Source organism: Lissotriton helveticus, chromosome 3_1, assembly GCF_964261635.1.
Source record: "Lissotriton helveticus chromosome 3_1, aLisHel1.1, whole genome shotgun sequence".
In the NCBI taxonomy this organism is placed as follows: Eukaryota; Metazoa; Chordata; class Amphibia; order Caudata; family Salamandridae; genus Lissotriton; species Lissotriton helveticus.
Genome location: NC_136061.1, coordinates 230,380,483 through 230,402,420, shown reverse-complemented (window position 1 = coordinate 230,402,420; position 21,938 = coordinate 230,380,483). Strand labels below are relative to the sequence as shown.

At 48.9% G+C, this 21,938-nt stretch overlaps 1 protein-coding gene across 1 annotated transcript in view; it reads right to left on the bottom strand.

The window, feature by feature from the left end:
- The window catches only part of ZZEF1 (zinc finger ZZ-type and EF-hand domain containing 1), a 1,627,273-nt gene that overhangs the window by 291,242 nt on the left and 1,314,093 nt on the right, over positions 1–21,938 (bottom strand). The window contains exon 48 of the mRNA XM_078679684.1: positions 12,687–13,046. Coding sequence (XP_078535810.1) covers positions 12,687–13,046 — 360 coding nt within the window. The remainder of the gene's footprint in view (positions 1–12,686; positions 13,047–21,938) is intronic.

The following is a 21,938-nucleotide window of genomic DNA, read 5'->3' as shown; positions in this document are numbered from 1 at the left end:
TCTTGTTACCATTCTGGGAACCACCCTCCTTATTACTATTTTGGGGGCCTGTAGAAGACTTCTGGTCCTTTTCTTTCTTATCTCCACCCTTCTGGTCTGCTTTCTTCTGATCACCTCCTTGGTTCTGGGGTTTCTGCTTAACCCTTGTTCTGACCCATTTGTCTGCCTTGTTTCCCAATTCCTGGGGAGAGGTCAGATCAGAGTCTACAAGGTGTTGATGCAACAGCTGGTTTGTACAGTTATTAAGGATCTGTTCTCTCATTATAAGATTGTACAATCCTGTATAGTCTGAAACTTTACTTCCCTGCAACCAACCCCCCAGAGCCTTAGTGGCACAATCAACAAAATCAGTCCAGTCTTGAGTCTGTGCTTTTTGGGTGTCTCTGAACAACAACCTGTATTGCTCAGTGGTTAGGCCAAACCCTTCAATAAGAGCACTCTTCAAGACAGAGTAGTTTTTAGCATCCTCAGGTCTAACTGTGAGGAGCTTATCTCTCCCTTTCTCAGAAAAGGAGAGCCACAAGATTGCTGCCCACTGTTCTTGAGGGACCTGCTGTACAATGCAAGCCCTCTCCAGAGCAGTTATCCATTTGTGGATATCATCCCCATCTCTATAGGGGGGCACAATCTTACTCAGGTTTCTATGATCATAGGACCGGTCTTTATCTCTTGGGATAATGCTGCCACCAGTGGGGATCTCCCCACTTAACTTCTGCTCTCTTGCAAAAGCTAGTCTAGCTTGGGCCAGGGCTAATTCCTCTCTTTCTATTTGGAGATTCACTGCTCTCATCCTGGCCTTATGCTCTCTTCTTTGAGGGGAAGTCATTCCTCTCTGTGATTCTCTTGAGGCACTAGAAATGTGAGAATCCCTGGAAGGGCTTCTCTCCTATTGCCTGGGAGAATCCGGTTATGTACTCTGGGGAGGTGATGGCCCTCTCCATTTCCATGTAGGTCCAAGTTGGCTTGGCTAAGCCTTACCACTGGTACCTGGGTATCCCCTTGACCATGATCTGACTCTTCACCTTCTGATTCAGGGTCTACCTCCTCATTTTCTACTTCTGGGGAGGTGTTCTCAGTATCTAGGGGTTTCACTCCATCTCCTGATCCTGAGGGAGCTACTCTAGCTTTCTCAAGGTCATCCTTTTCTAGGATGGCTATCATGATAGGAATGGTAGGGTTGTGACCCTTTCTCAGCTTCCTTGCAGTGCACAAGGCACTCAAGTCTCTGTGGCTGAATTTGTCATAGTTGGAGGTTGCCTGTGGAGGGTCAACCGTCACAGGTAGAGAGCCTGTAGCTTCACCTGTGCCAGACATGACTCTAGTGTGGTGTAAGTGATGCACCTACCTACACTAAGTGTTTTCCTACTGTACCTTGCTAGTGAGTTGTAGTCAGGGTGTGCTAAGCCCTTCTACCTACAACTACTAAGTTCAGTAGAACTTAAATATGCTAAGCTTTTATTTATATGTACCTATGGTACTTAATGTGATCTTTCAATTTGATATAAGATTGCAAAGGTAAAACAACAGCAAAGCTCGAATCCGTACCGCTGCTCACCAATGTGAGAAGTTGGGCTGATGTATGATGTCTCCAGTTCTGGGGGCACCTCATATCAGTCCAAACAATCCCTTATGGTGGTGGTTGTAAGTCAACCTTATAGACAAGCTATCCTAGGGGTAGCATGGACTAAGCAGCCTTAAAGGCTTAACTTCAGAGGGCGAGTGAAGCGAGCTGTTTTACCATATACAATCCTGTAATACCAAATGAAAGGACACCACACAAGTTATATATTATCAAAATATATGTATTTATTCTTAGAATAATCCCCACTACTCTTTATGAGCAATGAAGCACAAGCGTTTAAATAAAAGCACAGTATAATATAGACAAGTTGCACGTTTTGGATGAGGCCGGAGGCCACTCAAACCATATATCAATAAAGTGGTATAACAATCACTAATCGATCGGGGGTAAGGCCTAGGGCCTTGGGAATCGCTTGGACTATGATGCACTAACAGCAGTTAGGGCGGGAGTAGCCTGCGGGATTCGGGTGCAGTGCCTAAAGCACCAGCTTGCACCAATGTAAAGTCAATGGTGCGTAAAAGTTATCGAGTTACAGTTTTAAGAGTCTTCCGACTGGACTAGAAGGACAAAACTTTAGACTTAGACACTAGACGTGTAAACCACTACAGGAGCACCAGCGTTCAAGAGTTACCTCACCCACAGGAAGCGGGTGCACAGGTGCAAAGATGTGTCGGGTTTCGTCACGAAGATCTAGGGTGCCTGGAGATGAAGATGCTGCAGGCGTCCTGAAGAGAAGTGTCCGGTGCGATCCAAGGGTGGATCGAAGTTGTAGAGTACCTGAAAGCAGAGGGGACAGAGTCTGGGTCACTAGCCAGTGACCAGGAAGGAACCAGGCAATGTCGGGCGCAATCAGGTCGATGTCGTGTAGCTTCTCTCCGCTGCCACGTGGTCTCTGGGGCACCGAGGATGTCCTGGAGTGAATCACAAGCTGTCCCACGAAGGCTCTTGCTGTTGGCGGTGTCGGCTTCAAGATCGGAGTCAACAAGCCTTGGCAAAGGCAACCCACGCAGGATTCGAAGATGGCTTAATACTCGGACCAGCAAGGTCTGAGCGGGTGCTCCTTTTCAGGGGAGCTAGTGCCAGTCTGGAGCAACCAGACTAGCTGTGTAAATTCAAGGTTTCGTCGGAACTGGGGCCACTAGCCAACAGGCAAGCGACCGGACCAACGCGTCGAGCAGGAAAATGCAAAAGGGCCCGACGCAGCACTCGTCGAGTGTGGAGGGGTGAGCTTCGGTGCACAAGCTGCTCGGGGCTGGAGCTTCTCAGACTCCAATGCACAGCTTCGAGGGAGCCTCGGATGCTGCACGGTCAACGCTTCGTAGTTTCTCCAAGATGGCCGCTCCCACGCTTCAGGTCGCCTCCACGGGTCTCAGCTCTGCAGGGACTGTGGATCGGGCTGTTAGAAGGCAGGCATGCTGGGTCTTGTCGATCTCTGTCGCTCATGTTCCGGCAGGAACTGCAACAAAACAAACGTCGAGGTGCTGGATGGTGACTGTTTGCACAGGGTGGTCCCTCCTTGACCACAAGGGAGATTCTTCAGTCTTCCACGAGGAGTGGGATGTCGAAGGGTCCAGTTTCGTTTCATAAGTTTCAGTCAGGATAATCTGATGTGCATTGGCACAGCTCCTACTTTTAAGTCGAATCAAGGGGCTGGATTACCTGCTAGGTCCCTCCTATGGGTGGGACCTGGGAAGGGGGTGGTTACACCCCTTTCCCTTTGTCCAGTTTCGCGCCAGGACTGGGGCAGGATGGCCCCAGAACCGGTTTGACTAGAATCTGCCCAGGGACACCTTAAGCGCCCCAGGCGGTCTCTAGTTTCTTTCAACCCTCCCTGCTGTCAGGGGTGGTGTGACACCTCTCTGTGACAGGAAACCCTTGTCCAGGCGTCCTCTGCCGAGTTTCGGTCAGCAGCAGGAGGCCAGACATATGTCTGTGGCAGCAGCATCCATTTTGTGATGCTGGGGCTCTGGTTAGGATTAACCGCGTTTTAGTAAAGTAACATGCCTGCACCCTCTAGAAGGGTGGGATGCTATCCCCATTACCAGGACTGGCAAGGGGATAGTATTCCAATGTGTATGACACCAAACACGACAGGTTTTGATAAAGCCAAACCAGAGTTGCAATAACCGTAAGGATTATAATGCACTTAAGAGTATATGGTATGGCAGTATCACTGGAACAGCATTAAGGAATTGGTCCCAACACTGCAGACAGGCTCAGCTCATGCTAGAGCACCATCTCACATAAAACCATGCACTCTGCCTCCAGGACTGTAAAGGCCTGCCATAGGAGTGACTGATCGGTATAGATGTGTCCAGATATAGGTTTAGACATAGGTATACTACATCTAAGCAAGGGGTGAGTACACCACCTTGCCCCAGCTGTGGGAACAGCCAGTTGTGTCGATTTAAGTACCAGCCAGGGGTGGCAAAATATATGCCTTGGATGCACCTATGCCCTTGGCACCTAGTGTGCACTGGATAGGGGCTGACAAGGTGTCCAGTACCAAATTGGTTATGTACCTATAGTACATGTCTGTGAATTTAGAGAGAGAACAGCAGGCTGGGGGTCTGATTAGCAGGCCCACAGCCACATTAAGTCGAAAACCAGTGAAGCAAAAATTGGGGTGACCATAGGATAGCAGACCCCACTCTCCTACAGTACTCTAAGTACACGGGCACGGTGACCAGAGAAGACCATTGAGGGCTGCAGCACTTATTGTGCCACCCTCAGGGCACTGTATCCTGGCACCCACACACTGCCTTTGCAGGCTGAGTGCCTAAGTACAGAACTAAAACCAGAGTCGACATGGCACACATCCCTGTGTGCCATGCCCACAGAATGCACTGCCCTGGCATACTTCAGTCACACCTCTAGCTGGGTGCCCTATGCCAGAGGTGTGGGCACAGGTGCATGAGCCCTGTGCCCCTACAGTACCCATGGCATTTTTGGGCACTGTAAGTGCAGTGATGCCATTAAGAGTATATGGTGCTGGGAGGTTGGCATTACGAACTCCACAGCACCATAATGGCTACACTGAAGACTGACAAAATTGGTATCAAACTTCTCAGCACATTAAACCCGCACTGATGCCAGTGTGGGATTTAATGTAAAATGCACCAGAGGGCATCTTAGAGATGCCCTCTGAAACCCTAACCTACAATCCACGTCTGGCTGAGTGGCTGCAGAGGCTGCCACACAACAGACATGTTGCTGGGCCTGCAACAACGCACATCTTGGGCGAAGTGCTAGGTCTCCTCCCCCAGGATGGGCAGGGGGAAGCTTCAAAGGCATGCCGCCTCTGTGAGCTTCTCCAGACCATTTGCTGTACCCAGCAACCAGCCCCCACCAGTCTTGCCCCCCACTCTGGCGGGAAGACTGGCGTGAAAAACTATGTCAGGAAGGGGGGGTGCCAGCCTGTGCCAACCCCAACCCTCAGGTGGGGGAGACGAGGTGAAGCATGACCCCAGGCTCCAGCCATCTTGAAGATGGGGAGCTCTGCCCTATCACAGCTAGGCTCCTGCCCCCCTCCCACAGGAGAGGAGCCGGCTAGGGGGTGTACCCACCCCAGGGCAGGGACCCATTGGTCCCTGTCCTTGCCCTACATGTAACGCCCCTAAATTCAGTATTTAGGGGCTCCCTGAACCTTCCTTCCTCAGATCCAGATAAGAAAAGAAGAAAGAAGATCAAGAAGAAGAAGAAGACCCGCCGTGCAGCTGCTAACAACAGGACGACAACAACTGACTTGGCCCCGGCGACTTCTGCGGACAGCAACCTTGGTACACCCGGAGGACCTGCCTGCCTTGACCCTCTTGAAGACTAGGACTCCCATCAGCAGAGGCTCTGCTGCAACAACCCACCTGGTGCCAACCAGGAAGCTCCGGACCAGCCCACTCTGCACCCGCTGAGCCCAGGCCGGGCCCAACCGAACCAAGACCACGAGAACGTCCCCCCGGCGACTGGGACCCGAAGTCCAGTGCCCAAAGACCCTCCTCGACGAACCAGCCGACGCATGCAGACTCAGAACCAGGGGCCACCGCAACCGCGACCAGCCGAGGGTAAGCTTTTCCGACACCCAAAGACACCCCTGCACCCAGCACCCTACAGCCCCCTGTGCCTCCCTTTGGGGTACCTACCTGTGCTCCAAGATCACAACTTGCCTCTCAAAGTGCTGGTCGCCCCTGGAGAGTCTCCGTCCCCGAGCCTGCAGCCTTTGTTCCTTTTTGACCTTTCCCATTGGATAACATTGAGCGCCTGATGGCTCAAAAGCACCCTGCACCCAGCTGCCCGAGTGCCGCTGGCTGTGACCCCTGTATCCTATCCTACTTTCCCACTTGCCCTGAGCAAGTGACCAGGAGCCCAGGTCCCACAGCCGCGTGACCTGCTAGCCAGCAGCCACCAACCGAAGCCCCCCTTCCCTCATTGGTTATCATTGGGCCTACCAACCTACCTCTGCACCCGGCCGCCCCTGTGCCGCTGGCCTTGAACTAACTGTACTTACCTGACCCTGGGGGACCCCTGAACCTTAACTTCACCAACCAAGTACTCACCTGGAAACCGGTAATTTACTTACCTGCCATTGGATAACATTGACTCATTTTGACTCTAAAAATTTTTAAGTGTGAAGTTTTGAAATCTGAAAATATTCACATAAAATCAGCCAAAGTCCGAATTCCGAAGTACTCACCTATGATCAGGGGAGAAGTCATTGCTGTACCTTTCAGCCCAGTACTGAACCGCAAAAGTATTCCCTAGCGGGGTTACTAGTAATCTGTATTTTCTCTATAGGAACAAATTGTCTGCTTTTTTATGAAATTTCTTCAAAGTGTCTACTTTTGAAAACTTTAAATATTCTTTAAAAATCACACGAAATACTGAAACGCAATTACCTACCTGTTTTGAGTTAAGACCCCAGTGCTGGCCCTAGGAGACCAGTGCTGGGTTACAAAAGTAACGCGATCGTACTTTACCTGCAACCTGAATTTTCTCCCATTGAATAACATGTGTGAACTTTTAAAACAACTTTATATTCATGAAAATTCACTACAGTAACTAAAACGTTTTTGCTAACCTGGTTTCAGCTTAGACCCCAGGACTGAATCTAAGATCTAGTCCTGGGACTACTTAAGTAATCAATATAGTAATCAACTGTACTTACATGTGGAAAATCCATTGAGCTCAATGCTATAGTTTGTTTTAGGATTGTGTTGCTTACTGTCAATACTGTATTAATTGTGTGCACAAACTTTATTGCTCCTTTGCAAAGTAATTACATGAGAGAACTCATAACAAGAAAAGTATATTTTTATAACTGTTGGTTCTAAAAATAAAACACCTATATCTGTGAATATAAAAACAATTGGCCTGGAGTTCAGTCCTTGAGTGTGTGAAACCTTTTGCTGACTGAGTGTGTACAACAAATGCTTTACACTGTCCTCTGGTACTGCCTTACTGCTCGACCAAGCTACCACTTTGGAGAGTAAGGTCAGTTCTGACTTTAACCTCTGTTATACCTCTGGGGTTGGTGGACTCTATACACACTGTACTTCATTCTAGTCCAGTATATATAGAGCCACTTTCTCACAAGCCAGTGACCTCAAACTGTTCGACAGCTCAAACTATAGCATGTCGAGTATTGTGGGCCTTGTTTCCTGCTTTTCTGAAGCTGTATTGGATTGATTTTAGTAGTGGAGCCTGGCATAAAACCATACAAACGAAATAAAAACACTCCACGATCCGACTTTGTGCTTGGCCATTGCATGGAGATAAATGCCCCTTGTAAAGTGCCCTGCAAGGACGTATAAAGTAAAAGCAGTGAAGGACAGTATAGCTGAGATATTGTTTCAGAACAATGTCAAATGTTATTACAACATTTTAAAGTTATGGTGCATCTTATCTTAAATATAGTTGTAAGCCATATCTTTCTCTAAAAGAATACCGCTGCTTGGACATTATATTTAATATGAATAATAGATGTGCTACCTGAACTGATGTCTATAGACAGGACCTCTGACCTCCTGGTCAAAGACCTAGCTCTACGCCCATGCAGCTCTGCTGACTGAGCCTCTGCGCCTGGCAGGGGTACGCATCTGCTGTCTTGTGGTATTTCTATTTTTGCCTTAATTCTTTATTAGCTTATTTTTTAATCATCTTTTTGGCCCCCTAAGCCTCCTCTGCCTTCGTTCCTGTTTCCCCCCATACCTCCTGTTTTTGCTGCTGCTGCCCCTGCAGCCCCTACACCCTGCCGGTTTTCCCGCTCCTGCCTCCCAGCTGTACTTCCTTCCCCCCATCCCTTAGTTAACGGTGGCCGCGCGCTACTGGTGCCATAGGAAAGCCCGTCTGCGCCCGTCCGTGACCGGCGCCAGTGGATCTGGATCACTGGCCTCCAACCACTAAGACAGCGCTGCTGCCCTCCTTGCACTCAACCCCGAAAGGAATAACTGCCAACTGTCCATGCCGAACACCACCCAAGGCCAGTTCTCCTGTCGTCACTGCCGCCAGACCGTCACCACCCTCCGCACCCCACGGTCACCACCCCCTCGTCGGACGGCAATACCACCGAAGCCCTGGAGTGGGTCCTCCTCAACGTGCGCTCCCTACACAAACACGCCCTAGAGATCTGAGACCTCCTCGACACCCTCACGCCAGACATCGCCTTCTTCACAAAAACCAACCTGGACCAACATTTCCTCCGCCCCTGACCTTGCCACTGCCATTCCTGACAGATACAAGATCCAGAGGATGGACCGCCTCAACCGCCCAGGAGGAGGACTCGGCATCGCACACAAAAGCTCCCCCCAACTCTCCACCTCGAGTGACCCCTCCTCCACCACAGAACACCTTCACTTCCAGATCCAGACCAGCCCAAAAACCATGCTGCGTGGCACCCTCTCATACCGACCCCCATGACCTCGTGCTTCATCCACCACAACCATCGCTGACCTCATCGCACCCCACGCCATCGCATTCATGGACTACATGCTCATCTGAGATCTGAACTTGCACCTCGAGAACCCCAGCGACCCCCAACTCCACCTCACTCCTGGAAAACCTCACCAACATCGGATTGAAACAGCTAATCACTGCCTCTACCCGCAAGGCAGGACCTGCCCTCAACCCCATTTTCGCAGGTGGGATCATGAGCTTCAGCCACACCAAGCTACCACCATGGACAGACCACCACTGAATACACTTCCTCATCAACAAACCCACGCTGCCCAAACCTGCACCGCACCCTCCACAAAGAAACTGGAGCAAAGTCACAGAGGAACAACTTAACTCTGCCCTCAACCGCGATGCCCCCACTACCTCTACCGATGCCAACCTGGCAGCCAAAGAACACCACAGATGGATCACCAACTGCGCAGACGAGCTCGCACCCCTATGCAAACCCGACAAATAGTGCCGCAGGAAGGCCGCCTGGTTCACTGCTGACCTCCAAGAATCCAGACACCTGCAGACGTCTCTAGAAGAACTGCAGAAACAGCAAAACCTCAGAAGATGGCACCGCCTACAAGAACGCCATGACGGAATACCACCAACGCATCAGATCCACCAAAAGGACCTTCATCCAGAACAAGATCCTTGCCAACTCCAGCAATGCCAAAGAACTCTTCAGTATCATCCAGGAATTCACCAACCTCCCCGGCGAATCCACAGACATCACCTCCTCCCAGGCCCTCGGCAACAAGCTTGGCTCCTACTTCCATCTGAAAATCAAGGGCCTCTACAACAACTTCAACGACCAGACACCTGAACCCGAAACCACTCCCTCCTCCAGCAACGCCGGCCAGTCCACCATCTCCTACTGGACCCCAGTCACCACCGAAGACACTGCATGACCATGAAAGGCATCCAGTCAGAAGCCCCACAGACCCCTGCCCCTGCACATCTTCCATAGAACCGCCGCCGCCATCGCTCCAGAACTGCGACGCACCATCAACTCCACCTTCGAAACCAAGATATTTGCAGACGATTGGAAATGTGCTGAAGTCAGACCCCTACTCAAGAAGCCATCAGCAGACCCCACAGGCCCCAAGAACTACCGGCCCATCTCCCTCCTCCCCTTCGCAGCCAAATTTACAGAAAATACCATCAACGCACAACTAACAAAATGTATCGAAGAAAACTCTATCCTTGACCCCTTCCAATATGAATTCTGCAGCAACCACAGCACCGAGACCGTTCTACTCGCCGCAACAAACAACATCTGCACCCTCCTTGAGCAAGGACACACCGCAGCCCTGATCCTACTCTACCTCTCTGCAGCTTTTGACACAGTCTCCCACCACACACTCACCACCAGTCCTTTCCTTTATTATACAGTTAATTAAAACCATAATATACAAACATATCAATACATAATGAAATATAACATTTAAAATATAAAAGTCCTAATCAGTTTCTTAATGCTAAGCATTATGCAGTGCGGTTAAAATAATGTTAACAAACTTCCCTGCTCTTGCTAGAGCCTGGGCTGAGTTATTGCTAAAACACAAATCCAATGCTTCCCTGCAGTGTCTCAATGTCTTTTCTCGAAAAACTGGAGCCAGTAGGCGGCGACGATCTATGGCAAAGTGTGGACAGCAACATAGCAGGTGAAGCCAGGACTCATGTAGATAATTGGAGAGCCTGCATGTAAGCTGCTCATTCCGCCGAGCCCACAGCGGATTAAAATAAAAAATTGGTAAAGCTAACAGCCTCATGTACAGTATTTTATTGCGAGTCTGAGAGTGAAGAGAATAGTTGAAATACGGTTGAGATTTCCCCTTGATATACGAATCATTCAGAGTTGTGAAGAGTGCGTTTTTAGAAAGCCCGGCAATGTCTGTCTGGAATGACGCTAGTGTGATTTGGCTTTTTATTGTTTTTTCCCACATTGACATGGGGATGGTTGGATTAGTGAGGGTAGTGGCTTCGATCTTTAATGTGGAAATATCGAGATGCAACTGTTTGTGCCAAGGAGAAAGTTCGTCCGTGAACACAGCTTGCAATTGTTCTTTCATAGATTGTGCTGGAGCTCGTAGAGTGTGAATATAGAATTTAATTAAGTCTCCCAGACAGTGGAGGTCTGCGCTTGCCAGGCCCTGCTCAAGTCTCAGCCTCGATCTCCTTGCGTGCTGCGGAACAGAAAATATTTTCTTGTAGGCTTTTATTTGTAGATTTTCTTAGAATGTATCCATTTTTTCAGGGAAGGCCAAATGGCCATAAGACACTGCTGGAAGTAGTTTGGCCCGTAGCACCCTTAGAATTGGCTCGGCTGTGGGGCTGTGCAAATGACGGTTCAGGCGCCTCAGACTATGTATAATCCCCATGCCCTTAGGCCTTAGATGTCTAAGGTGAGATGCTTGGTTTGCCTTTTTGTTGAACCAAACTCCTAGATAGTTATAGCTGGTACAGGTCGCTATATGTAGTCCCCCTGCTCGCCAAGACAGATTTTTCTTTTTTTTTGTATTTCCCAAAGGTCATAACTTTGTTTTTTGATTAGTTCATCAGAAGATGGTTCTTTATATTGTACATATTAATGGCAATGAGCGATCTTTGTAATCCAATTTTTGTGCGGTCCATAATAATGATATCGTCAGCGTATTGCATTATCTGTAGACGTATCCCACCCAATTTTGGGGCGACCAAGGCTGCACCTGCCAGTTCTTTAGATAAATAGGTGGTGTAAAGATGAAATACTCCCCACCACCAGAATCCACGATGCTGGCATACAGGAAACCGCCCTCGAATGGCTCAGCTCCTTCCTCACCGGCAGATCCCAAAGAATCAGACTGCTGCCCTTCCTCTCCTTACCCACGGAAATCAACTGCGGAGTTCCCCAAGGATCGTCACTCAGCCCCACGCTCTTCAACATCTACATGACCCCTCGCCGCCATCGTCAGACAGCACAGACTCCGCATAGTATCCTACACCAATGACAGCCAGCTCACCCTCACCCTCTCCATCACCACCAGACTCAACTTCAAGGAAGGAATGAAAGACATTGCATCTGGGATGAGTAGCAGCTGCCTGAAGCCCAACTCTGAGAAGACAGAGGTCCTCGGCCTCGGACCCTCCCCCTCTGCATGGGACAACACCTGGTGGCCCACCGCCCTCAGCAGCCCCCCCCACCCTTACGGACCACACCCGAAACCTCAGCATCGTACCAGACTCCTCCTTCTCCAAGGCCCGACAGGTGAACGCCTTCACCTCCACCTGCTTCAACACTCTCCACATCCTCCATAAGACCTTCAAATGGATCCCCCCGAATCAAGGAAGACTGTCACCCACGCACTCATAACCAGCAGACTGGACTATGGAAATGCCCTCTATTCCGGGATCAACAAGTCTCTGCTCCGCAAACTCCAGACCATACAGTACACTGCAGCCAGACCCGTCCTCTGCATCCCTCGACATGAACACAGCACCCAACACCTGCGTAACCTCCACTGTGTTCCAGTTGAGAAGAGAGTAACTTTCAAGATACTCAACCATGCCTACAAATACCTCCACAATACCGGACCTCAATATCTGAACAACAGAATCTCCTTCCATGTACCCAAGAGGAACCTCTGATCCGGCGACCTCACCCTCGCCGAATCCCTGCGCATCTGCAGAGCAAGAACAGATGGAAGAATCTTCTCCTACATCGTGGGCAAGACCTGGAAGGAGCTGCCAATCAACATCTTCAAGAAGACCCTCAAGACCTGGCTATTCGACTCACCGGAGCTGCACCCACATTTCCCAGCACCTTGAGACCCTCACGGGAGAGTAGCGCGCTTAATAATTCCCTGATTAATTGATGTCTATCCACACTACCCTCCAAGAGTAAGTCTTCGAAGTTTGCCTGTCCACCCAGTAGCATTTCAGTGAGCTTGCAGCAGTACTAGGTGTGTGCGTTATGGAACAGTGAGTAGGAAACGGTGGAATGTCTGGCAACGGACACTTCTTTGGAGAGTAACGGTATAAGTAAGCAGAGAAGACCAGTGTTGAATTCAAGAGGTGACAGACGCTGGTCCATGCCATGTAAGTGAATACAACCTTTTAAGTAATTAAAACCAGTTATGTAACACTTCTCAAATTTTCACGAGGTTAATAAAGGCACAGGCAGAAATTATACCTTCTCCCACATCTGTTTCTCTTCCAGCTGCACAATCATGTCCAAAATGTACGTCATGTGGGCAGGGCCACTGAGTTCGAGAGTCTCCTCATTCACTGGCAGACCATCAGGCCATTCAGCCAACACTGATGCAAGGACATGTCTGGCGTAAAGGACAGCAGTGGCCTCGTTCACACGATACAAATAATCGCGCACCGCTTTTTTACTCCTGGAATCCAGTTCCTTGTGCAGGAGTACAGAGCTCTTCGTGCGGCGTTGCTTGGCATAGCTCAGCTGGAGATCACTCTCTGTGTGTGTGATCAGTTTCTGGGTCACCACATTGGTTTCTTCTGTTGCTTTATCGCACTGCACCGACTTTGACTGCAAGAAAAAAATAAAAGGTATTGAGAAATCACAATACTTCAATGACTTGTAAAGCAGCATGCTCTCTAATCTAACCAAGTATTTATCGGAGTTGTTTCACTAAATCTAAAGGACTGTTCACAAGCCCACCGCCCTCAGCAATCATAACAATAAGATTATCCTCAAGAAACAATGTTCAAACCTGAAATTTGTACCTCATTACATAAAAATAACATGTTTATATATGTATAGATTTGTGGCTTCATTGTTTGAAATGGAACCTGAAGTTCCAACTGTGCCAGGTGATGCTTTTGTTGCATAACATTTAGTTTTAAATTGATGCACCGACTTAATTTTGGTAGAATTGATTTTTTTTCAGCATGAAATCAGTATTGTTGTTTTTGTTCAAGTATGAATAATTAGTAATAATCTAAAAACCTAAGGACACCCTCTTTCCGTTTTCCCTGTCCACTGCACAAGCCCTCGTATACTTTTTATGACAATGTCAGTTATGTACCACATTCTGTTGTGTTCTTTGTAAGGGTCACTTTCTGTGACTTATACAAATATGCATTATTTTTCCTTTTTTGTAGTGCAGTTATTCTCCCGGAACTTTTTATCTTTTAACGTCTTTCTTTCCCTCTTTTCTTTCCTTCACCGATCACTTCCCTTAAGTAGTCTGATTCCTTTGAGCTCTTGTGCCCTCCGTGTTCATTTCCTTAACCTCACTCTTCTCTCTCACCTCCCTACCTCTTCAGGCAGTGACGGTTCTGTGAAGGATCATGAACGTGATTTAAAAAGAAAAAAAAATTAAGGTGGATTGTATAAACAAAGACATGAATAAAATTACCGTTTAGCAACATTTACCAGAGCAAAACTGTTTCGAAAGTAAACAGTATGGCACACTAATCACTCAAACCTAGTCATCCAATCCTCTCCATTTCCACTTGAATGACTCCGCGGCAAGATGACTGTTCGCTTGCACCAACTAACACCTATACACCAACAACACACCAGTATTTAGCTAATATACGAACACATTACTTACATTAGGTAACGATCTTTCTGATGGATAAACTACCTGCAGATTCAAAAACTTTTTAATTCCCTCCTGGTGCTAGACTGTGGCTAGAAACTTTGCGACAGCCAATTGGTGGCAGCACAACTCTGCCTCAGCTCCAGATACCACAACAGATATGACATCAAAAAGTCAGGCATGGATCTGCCCTGTTTTTTTTTTTTACCATGACCTAAGAGGTGGGGACAAGAGTGATAAGATAACTTGGGACGTGAATAAGAACACTCATGTAACCACTCTTCAGTACTGTGAGGTGGGCAGGTTCGGTGAGGAATATGCAGATAGAGTAAATGCAAGAAAGATCATTATCAAAGGTAAGTAACTTGTTCTTCTGATGGCTACCTCTGCCGGCAGATTCTTCGCCTCTTGAATCACTATCCAAGCAGCAGCCCCACAGATATGCAGAATAGCAACATCCCAGACAGTGTGAAAGAAGCAGGCTTCTAATGGTGAAATGGGCTCTTATGCTCTCAGAAGACTAGTTCATTCAGGAGCATAGCAGATTTTAATTCACAACATAATCTAGCTAGATGTAGCCGCTTCTGTGTTGCTTTGACTTTCTTTGAGTCAGCATAGCCAAGGAACAGCTGATGGTCAGATTGGTACTCGCGGGTCCTGCCATCTTAAAAATGAAGGGCCACTGTAGTCGCTCCTGCTCTTAGCTGAACTGAGGAGGATAGAAGGTTGGGAGAGTTGTGCACTGAACCACTTCAAAAGGGGAGAACCTTTGGCAGAAAAAGGCCTTGACTCAAACAACCAATATGTCTGGAAGAAAAATTAGTGAAACGAGGATGGGTAGTGAAAGCTTGTAGCTTGCTAATACACTGTGCTTATATAGTAGCAATCAAGAACACAGTGCTCAAAGGGAGCAACCACAGAGGGCAACTGTGCACAGACCCTAGGGGTGAATACATTAAGGATATGAGTACCAATTTAAAGGTCTCATGAGGCATAACAAACGGAGAAGGGTAACACAAATGGGTCAACTCATTTCGGAAAAGGATTACTAAAGGTGGTTTGATCAACTATGGCAGATCTACAAAACAAACATCCAGATTAAACTGATCTGGTGAAGGAGCAACCAACTTAGCAGACAGATAAAATTAACTCAGAGTTCCCTACTTTATCTTCATAACTTCAGTTATGAAGGTGGGAGTCTCTGGAGGTCTGAATGGGTCAACTCCTTCAAAAAAACTTCAACTAAAGGTAATTCTAACAACTAAGGCTTATCTAGAAAACAATGAAAAGCAGAGAGGACTAAAAAAAATAGCCCTTAAGAGGGCCCACAATAAAGTCTTGCTGGGGATAGAAGACCCCAGAGTGCAACCATCAGTCAGACGGCGTGAACCTTTGTCTAAGTGCACCAAGAGCTGACATGTCCCAAAAGTGGATGGCCAATGAGCAGAGAAAATCATGAACCCCCACCTAAGCAGGCAGATGTAATGAACTCAAAATTCCCCACTCAATCTTCAGATATAAAGGTAGAGACTCTAGAAGTTAAGATGCAGATTCTATCATTGTCAAGGAGGTTTGTCCTCAGCAGAAGCACAAAATGAAGGCAAGGGAAGGAGACCCCCAACAAATTGTCAAACACAGGTATATCCTGTATGACAGCAAGATGGAACAAGAACACCATCCAATAACCTAGCTCCAAAGCTAGCAGAACATGTGCCAGAGACCACATTTTAAACTTCTCCTTGTGGATAGGACTTCAGAATAGAACGAGAGCCAGAAAATACCAAAAATAACATCTGTGCCCTAACCTAGTGTTCGGCGCCAGTTCCACAGCCTATTTGTTCAACAATGCAGTATCTTCCTATTGTTAGATGTGAGTGAGGCTATTAAGTGTGACTGAAGCAACAGGAGGAACGGAGGGGGACAATTCCTGAAAGGGAAAGGTGGAGCTCTATTGTACAATCTGGAGGAGCCAATGGTCAGTGATAACGGACTGCCCAGAACTCCGCATGGAAAAAAGCTTCCCATCCCACAAGGGCTGCATATGAGCCTTCAAGAATGGGTTAAAGCAGTGTAGTTGGAGTTGTCAGGAAGGAAGAGGAGTCGGACGATTGCTGCTGCTACTCTACATGGCTTCTGGGACCACCATACTCTCTATAATCCTGAAAGAACGTGTTGGGCTGCAGCACCCACTGACAGGGCTAGAGCCTTAACAAGGGCATACCCCTGGGATGAACCTTGAATTTACCATACTGCTGATGAAATTGACATGCTGGGAAGCCCAGGCCAAATGATCAGGCAGTGGCCCATCCATGTTTAAGACAATCAAGAGCTGACCAGGCCATTTCTCAAAAAAGACAAACGCTGTCAATTGGAGGGTCCATCTGGGACATCACAAATACATTTTACATACATTACCTTTCACACTTAAAGAAAAAAATGGCACCCGGAGATAAGTGTGTAGATAAAAAGACCTTTTTCTCAATAGCACTTCTTGCCAAGCTCCCCACCCGGCTTATGTCCCCACATTTAATGGTGTGCCCCTAACTGTTTCATGACATCCTTGAGAGCTATAACGACCTTTCACATTCAACTATATGTAATATGCGTTTATGTAACCCTAAGCACTCTAACTTTTCTAAATATGTAATTTGTATTTAATATGTAATATGTAAATACGTAACTCTAGCAATGAGTAACCGTAAAAGCTACACATCTTATCACGTACTCTAAATTTCTCATGTAAAGTTATTTCGATCTATTCTAAAGAGCTCTGACACCTCTGGGTAATGTCGGCATTATATAAAAACATCAATAAATAATAAGTGATTTGCGCAGTATCGCACGATGAGGAGTCAAGTGCAGCGGCAGGGGTTCAAAATCGGGCTCCCAGGGTCGAAAGGCAGCAGCTCTAGCCCCAAGGCCACATCTCCTCCCATATCCAGTGACTATGGATGTCTCCTTTCTAGGTCCCAAGCAGACGCCAGACTATTTTCAGTCTGGCTAGCAGGTGTGCCAGAACACTGAAAATGACCTTGAAGTATATGTTTTTTTCAGCAGTGAATATCTTGATAGGAAGCTCTTCAAAGGAAGCAAGCCAAAAGTGTCCCTTTTCTCAATGTCAACCATCTCAACTTTAACAGAGATTTGAGAGAGCAATGTTTGTCTGTTCTCCCTCACTGGGGATATTAAGTACAGCAGGGTGATTGGAGGCGAGGGTGTACTTTCACTCAGCATCCCTGAGTGCTGTGACTTCAATTCCACCATCTGACTTTACTTTCTAGAACCTCTAAGTATCTTAAGCAGTCAAACTCCCTTACAGCCTTTTAGGGTCCTACTTCTGACAGAATAAACATTTGTCCACATTTTGACAGTCAGATTGCCTTCTTAGTTGCAGAGGATGAGCACTTCATAAACACTGAAAGCAAGGTGCCCGAGAACAATAGAAAATAACTAATTTGCAGCAAAATGTAATTTAACTGTATACTAGACATCACAATGAAACAAGATAAACTGAGGGGGGCGTGGCCACGGACGGCGACCAAGATGGCCGCATCAGCTTGAAGCACCGCTGGTCGGGCCTACAAGCTTCCAATTAGCTCGATGTAGGAGCTAGAACTGGCATCTGGACACCATCCTACAGTGCCCGGGATTATGCGGTGCACGATCGGAGGTCCGGAGCGGTGCGACATTTGTTACGGAGGAGCGCCGATCTGAGTTGAAGGCTGTGGCGGTGTTGTGGCCCACGTCGTAGCTGCGCAGTGTTCCTGTGGGTGTGGTGAGTTCGCACCCGTTTACTGCCTTTTTGCTGCTTTTTTGCCCTTTTCTCCCGGCCGGCGGGCTTTCCGCTATCTGCTTTCCCCCCACCGCCCCTCCGAACGGCTCCCTCGGTATCTGCTGGGCCCGCGGGTTTTCACTGGCTAGTGTGTGCTCCGAGACCGGGGCCTAGAGTGTTGGGACTGGCGGGTGTGTGAGGGTGGATTTGCGGGTTGTCCTGGGTCTCTGGTGGGAAGTGAGGGCGGAGGCGGTGTTGGGGCGGCGCGGGGAGCGCAGGCTTCCCCCTGAGGGTACTCCGGTGCCGGTAGTGGGTGTAGGGGCCCGCACTGGGAGTGTATTGCCCAGTGTTGTTGGTTCTGCCTCATGCTGGTTGGAGGCCCTGTTGGAAACACTGGCTACTGTTGGGTCCCCGAATGTGATCGCGCCGCTTACCTTATGCGGTTCACCAGCCTCACTAATTTGTGCTGACCCATTCCTGCGGCGAATACTCCGGTTGAGACCCTTCTGCACCGCTGTAGCCTGTGCCTCTGCTGCCCGGACCCCACCCGGACGTGGCTGCGCCGCTGGAGGCGCCTCACGCTGTTGGAGTCACTGTCTGCCTCACCCACTTGTCTCCAGGTGCGGGATCTGGCGATGAGCTCGGGCCTGACATACTGCCATACCGTGGTGCTCGCCTGCGGCGTCTGGGTGGATTGGATGCCAGTTGCCGAATCGTGATCTGTGTCCTTTGCAGCTTTCGGCGTGGTGGAGCTGCGAATGCCGTGATCGCACGCAAGCTCCCACATGTCTCGACTGGACTCTGCGCTGTCGCCACTTGGTTGATCCTGCATTGTGTTTTGGAGTCAACTGCTTCCCCTCATTTGCCGCTGCCCTTCGAATCCCTGTTGCCCCACGACCTAGGCATGGTGTGTGTGTCGCCGCCTGTCGGCTCGGCTGCGTTTCTTCCACTCGCTTGGCAGTATCCCCTTCGAGCTCGGCTTGTACAGTGGTGCTCTCCTCGCGCTCCTCTCATCTGGACCCCCTTCTAAACTTCAACAAAATGGTGAAGAAGGACCCTAAGCAGAGCAAGATGCAGTTTGATAAAACGCTGGGCGCTGCGTCAGCTGCTCCTGCTGATCAATCTGCAGAGGCCTCGGTCCCCCAGGACGCCGAATGCTGGGCCCCTTTTGCTGCGGCCATGCTAGCTGAAATTAGGGCCAGCTTCAAGGCGCTAGATGGCCGGTTCGATGACCTGGACAAGAAACTGGCGGATATGAGTACTAAAATCCAGGTGCATAATCGTAGGCTGGATGTAGTTGAGCCCAGAGTATCAGATGTCGAGGATGGTGCCTCCTCCTCTATGAAGCGGCTAGAAAGGGTAGAGAAGATCCTCAAGGAGGTGGCTATCAAGAACGAGGACTTAGAGGCCCGTAGTCGGCGAAATAACATTCGTATTATTGGAGTTCCGGAGACGACAGCCACCGGCCGGATGGACACGTTCGTTGAACAGCTACTGGCGGACCTATTTGTCAGGGAGACATTCACGCAGGGCTTCGTGGATGAACGCGGCCATAGATCCTTGGGCCCCCGTCCTAGACCTGGACTGCCTCCAAGACCCATCATTGCCAGACTCATGAACTTCCAAGATAGAGACACCGCTCTGTGCGCTGCTCGTGACTTGGGAGAGGTCCAGTGGCAAGGGAACAAACTGGCTTTTTTCCCTGACTTCACCATCGTGGTTCAAGAGGCAAGGCGCAAATTCCAGGGGGTCAAAGCTACCTTGAAAAACCTGGGTCTCCGTTATGGTATGCTGTACCCAGCGAGGCTCAAAGTGGACATCAACAGCAGGTCCTGAGTGTTTGACACTCCAAATGAGGCGCAGGAATTCTGCTGGGACTATAGGAGGGAACATGCTGGGGCGTCCGGAGAGCCGAGATCTGCTTCCCCGCCGCAAGTGTGGAACTCTTCTCCCAGCCCGTGACTGGTTGACAGATCTTTTCCTTGCTTCTTTAATGTGCCCTACTAAACTTATTTTTCCATTCATATGTACTTTATTTCAAAGTTATCGATTGTTCTGCTGCCCGACAGGCATGGCGTTGCCATGTTCTATGGTGAATACCGTAATTTTCTCTTCTAATGTTCTCATGTTGCTCTGTGCCTCATTTGCTCCTACTGACCTGCTCAAATCTCCATTGCACATGTGCTTGGTTGGCTATATTGGGGGTTGCCTCTTTGGGGTTTGAATGAGGGTGGGTGGTGGGTGGGAGGAGGGGGGGCATTGGCTCAGCATTAATGGATTTTGCAGATGTTTGGTGTGAGAAGTTGGCCTGATATGTGATGTCCACTATTCTAGTGGGCACCTTGTATCAGTCCAAACAACCCTTATGGCGATGGTTGTAAAGTCAACCTTATAGACCAGCTATCCTAGCGGTAGCATGGACAAAGCAGTCTTAGGCTAAACTCAAGAGGGCATGTGCAGCCAGCTGTTTTACCATATGCAATCCCTTTAATACCAAGTGAAAGGACACCACACAGGTTGTATATCAAAATATATAAGTATTTATTTCTAACACAATCCTCTGAACTCTTTATGAGGTCAGAGGCACCAGCACAATACAAGATACTTAATTAAAATACAATAAGTTGCCCTAGGGGCACTTCAAACCATATACTAAAATAGTGGTATAAGAACCACGTCACAAACAAAGGAAAGGCCTAGGGCCTGGAGAATCGCTGGGGCTACACTGTACTACCAATGGATAGAGAGCAGGAGGCCCACGGGATGCACGTGCAGTGTCTTTACACGCACGCAAGTTACCATAGAGTTAGAATGGGAACGATAGAAATGGAAACTAGTTCTTTTAGGACACTTCCGGATAGACTAGGGAAAAGCTACTTGAAACTAGAACACTAGGATAGTCAATACCCACAGGAGTACCAAAATACTTGCGTTACCTCACCCACAGGAAGCGGGTGCATAGGTGTCAAAGTGTGTCGGATTTCGTCGCTGATTCCTATGGAGCCTTGGAGAAAGATGCTGCAGGCGACCAGGAGAGAAGTGTCCGGTTGGATCCAAGGGCGGATCGAGGATGAAGAGTACCTGAAAGCAGAGGGGACAGAGTCTGGGTCACTAGCCAGTGACCAGGATGGAACCAGGAAGGAACCAGGCGATGTCGGGATGCGATCAGGTGATGTCGTGAAGCTTGTCTCTGCAGCCACGTGGACCAGGAGGTGTCGACGACGACCAGGCGCTGGATACGGACTGTTCCACGAAGCATCTCGCTGTCGGCGGTTTCGGCTTCCGGATTGGAGTCAACAAGCCTTGGCAAAGGCAACCCACGCAGAAAAGGAAGAGGACTTCTTAATCAGACCAGCAAGGTCTGATGGGCTGCTCCTTTTGAGGGGAGCAAGGGCCAGTCTGGAGCAACCAGACCAGCGTTGTACTTCAAAGGTTTTGTCGTCACAGAGGCCACTAGCCAACGGGCAAGTGACCGGACAGACGCGTCGAGCAGGAAAATGCAGAAGGGCCCCACGCAGAACTCGTGGAGCGTGGAGGGCTGATCTTCGGTGCAGTTGGTGCTCGGGGCTGGGGCTTCTCAATCCCCAATGCACAACTTCGAGGGTGCCTCAGAAGTTGCACGGAAAGCAATTTGCTGGCTTTCCAAGATGGCCGGTCCCACGTCTCTCGTCGCCTCCACGGGTCTCAGCTCTGCTGTGACTGTGGATCGGGCTGTTGGAAGTCTGGAAGTCCGGGTCTTGTCAGGCTCTGTGCATGGGCTCCGGCAGGAGCGTTGACAAAGCAAACCGTTGATTGCTTGATGGTGCCTGCTTGTGCAGGGTGGTCACTCCTTGACCACAAGGGAGATTCTTCAGTCTTCTACGTCGAGTAAGATGTCGAAGGTCCAGAGTTTCGTATCAGAGTTTCAGTCAGGATAAATCTAAAGTCTTGGGACTCAGCTCCTACCTATATACCAAATTTAGGGGCTGGATTACCTGCTAGGTCCCTCCTATGGGTGGAACCCAAGAAGGGGGTGGTTACACCCCTTTCCCTTTGTCCAGCTTTGCGCCAGAGCTGCTGCTGGAGTGCCCCAGCACTGGTTTGAACTGGACTATGCATTGGA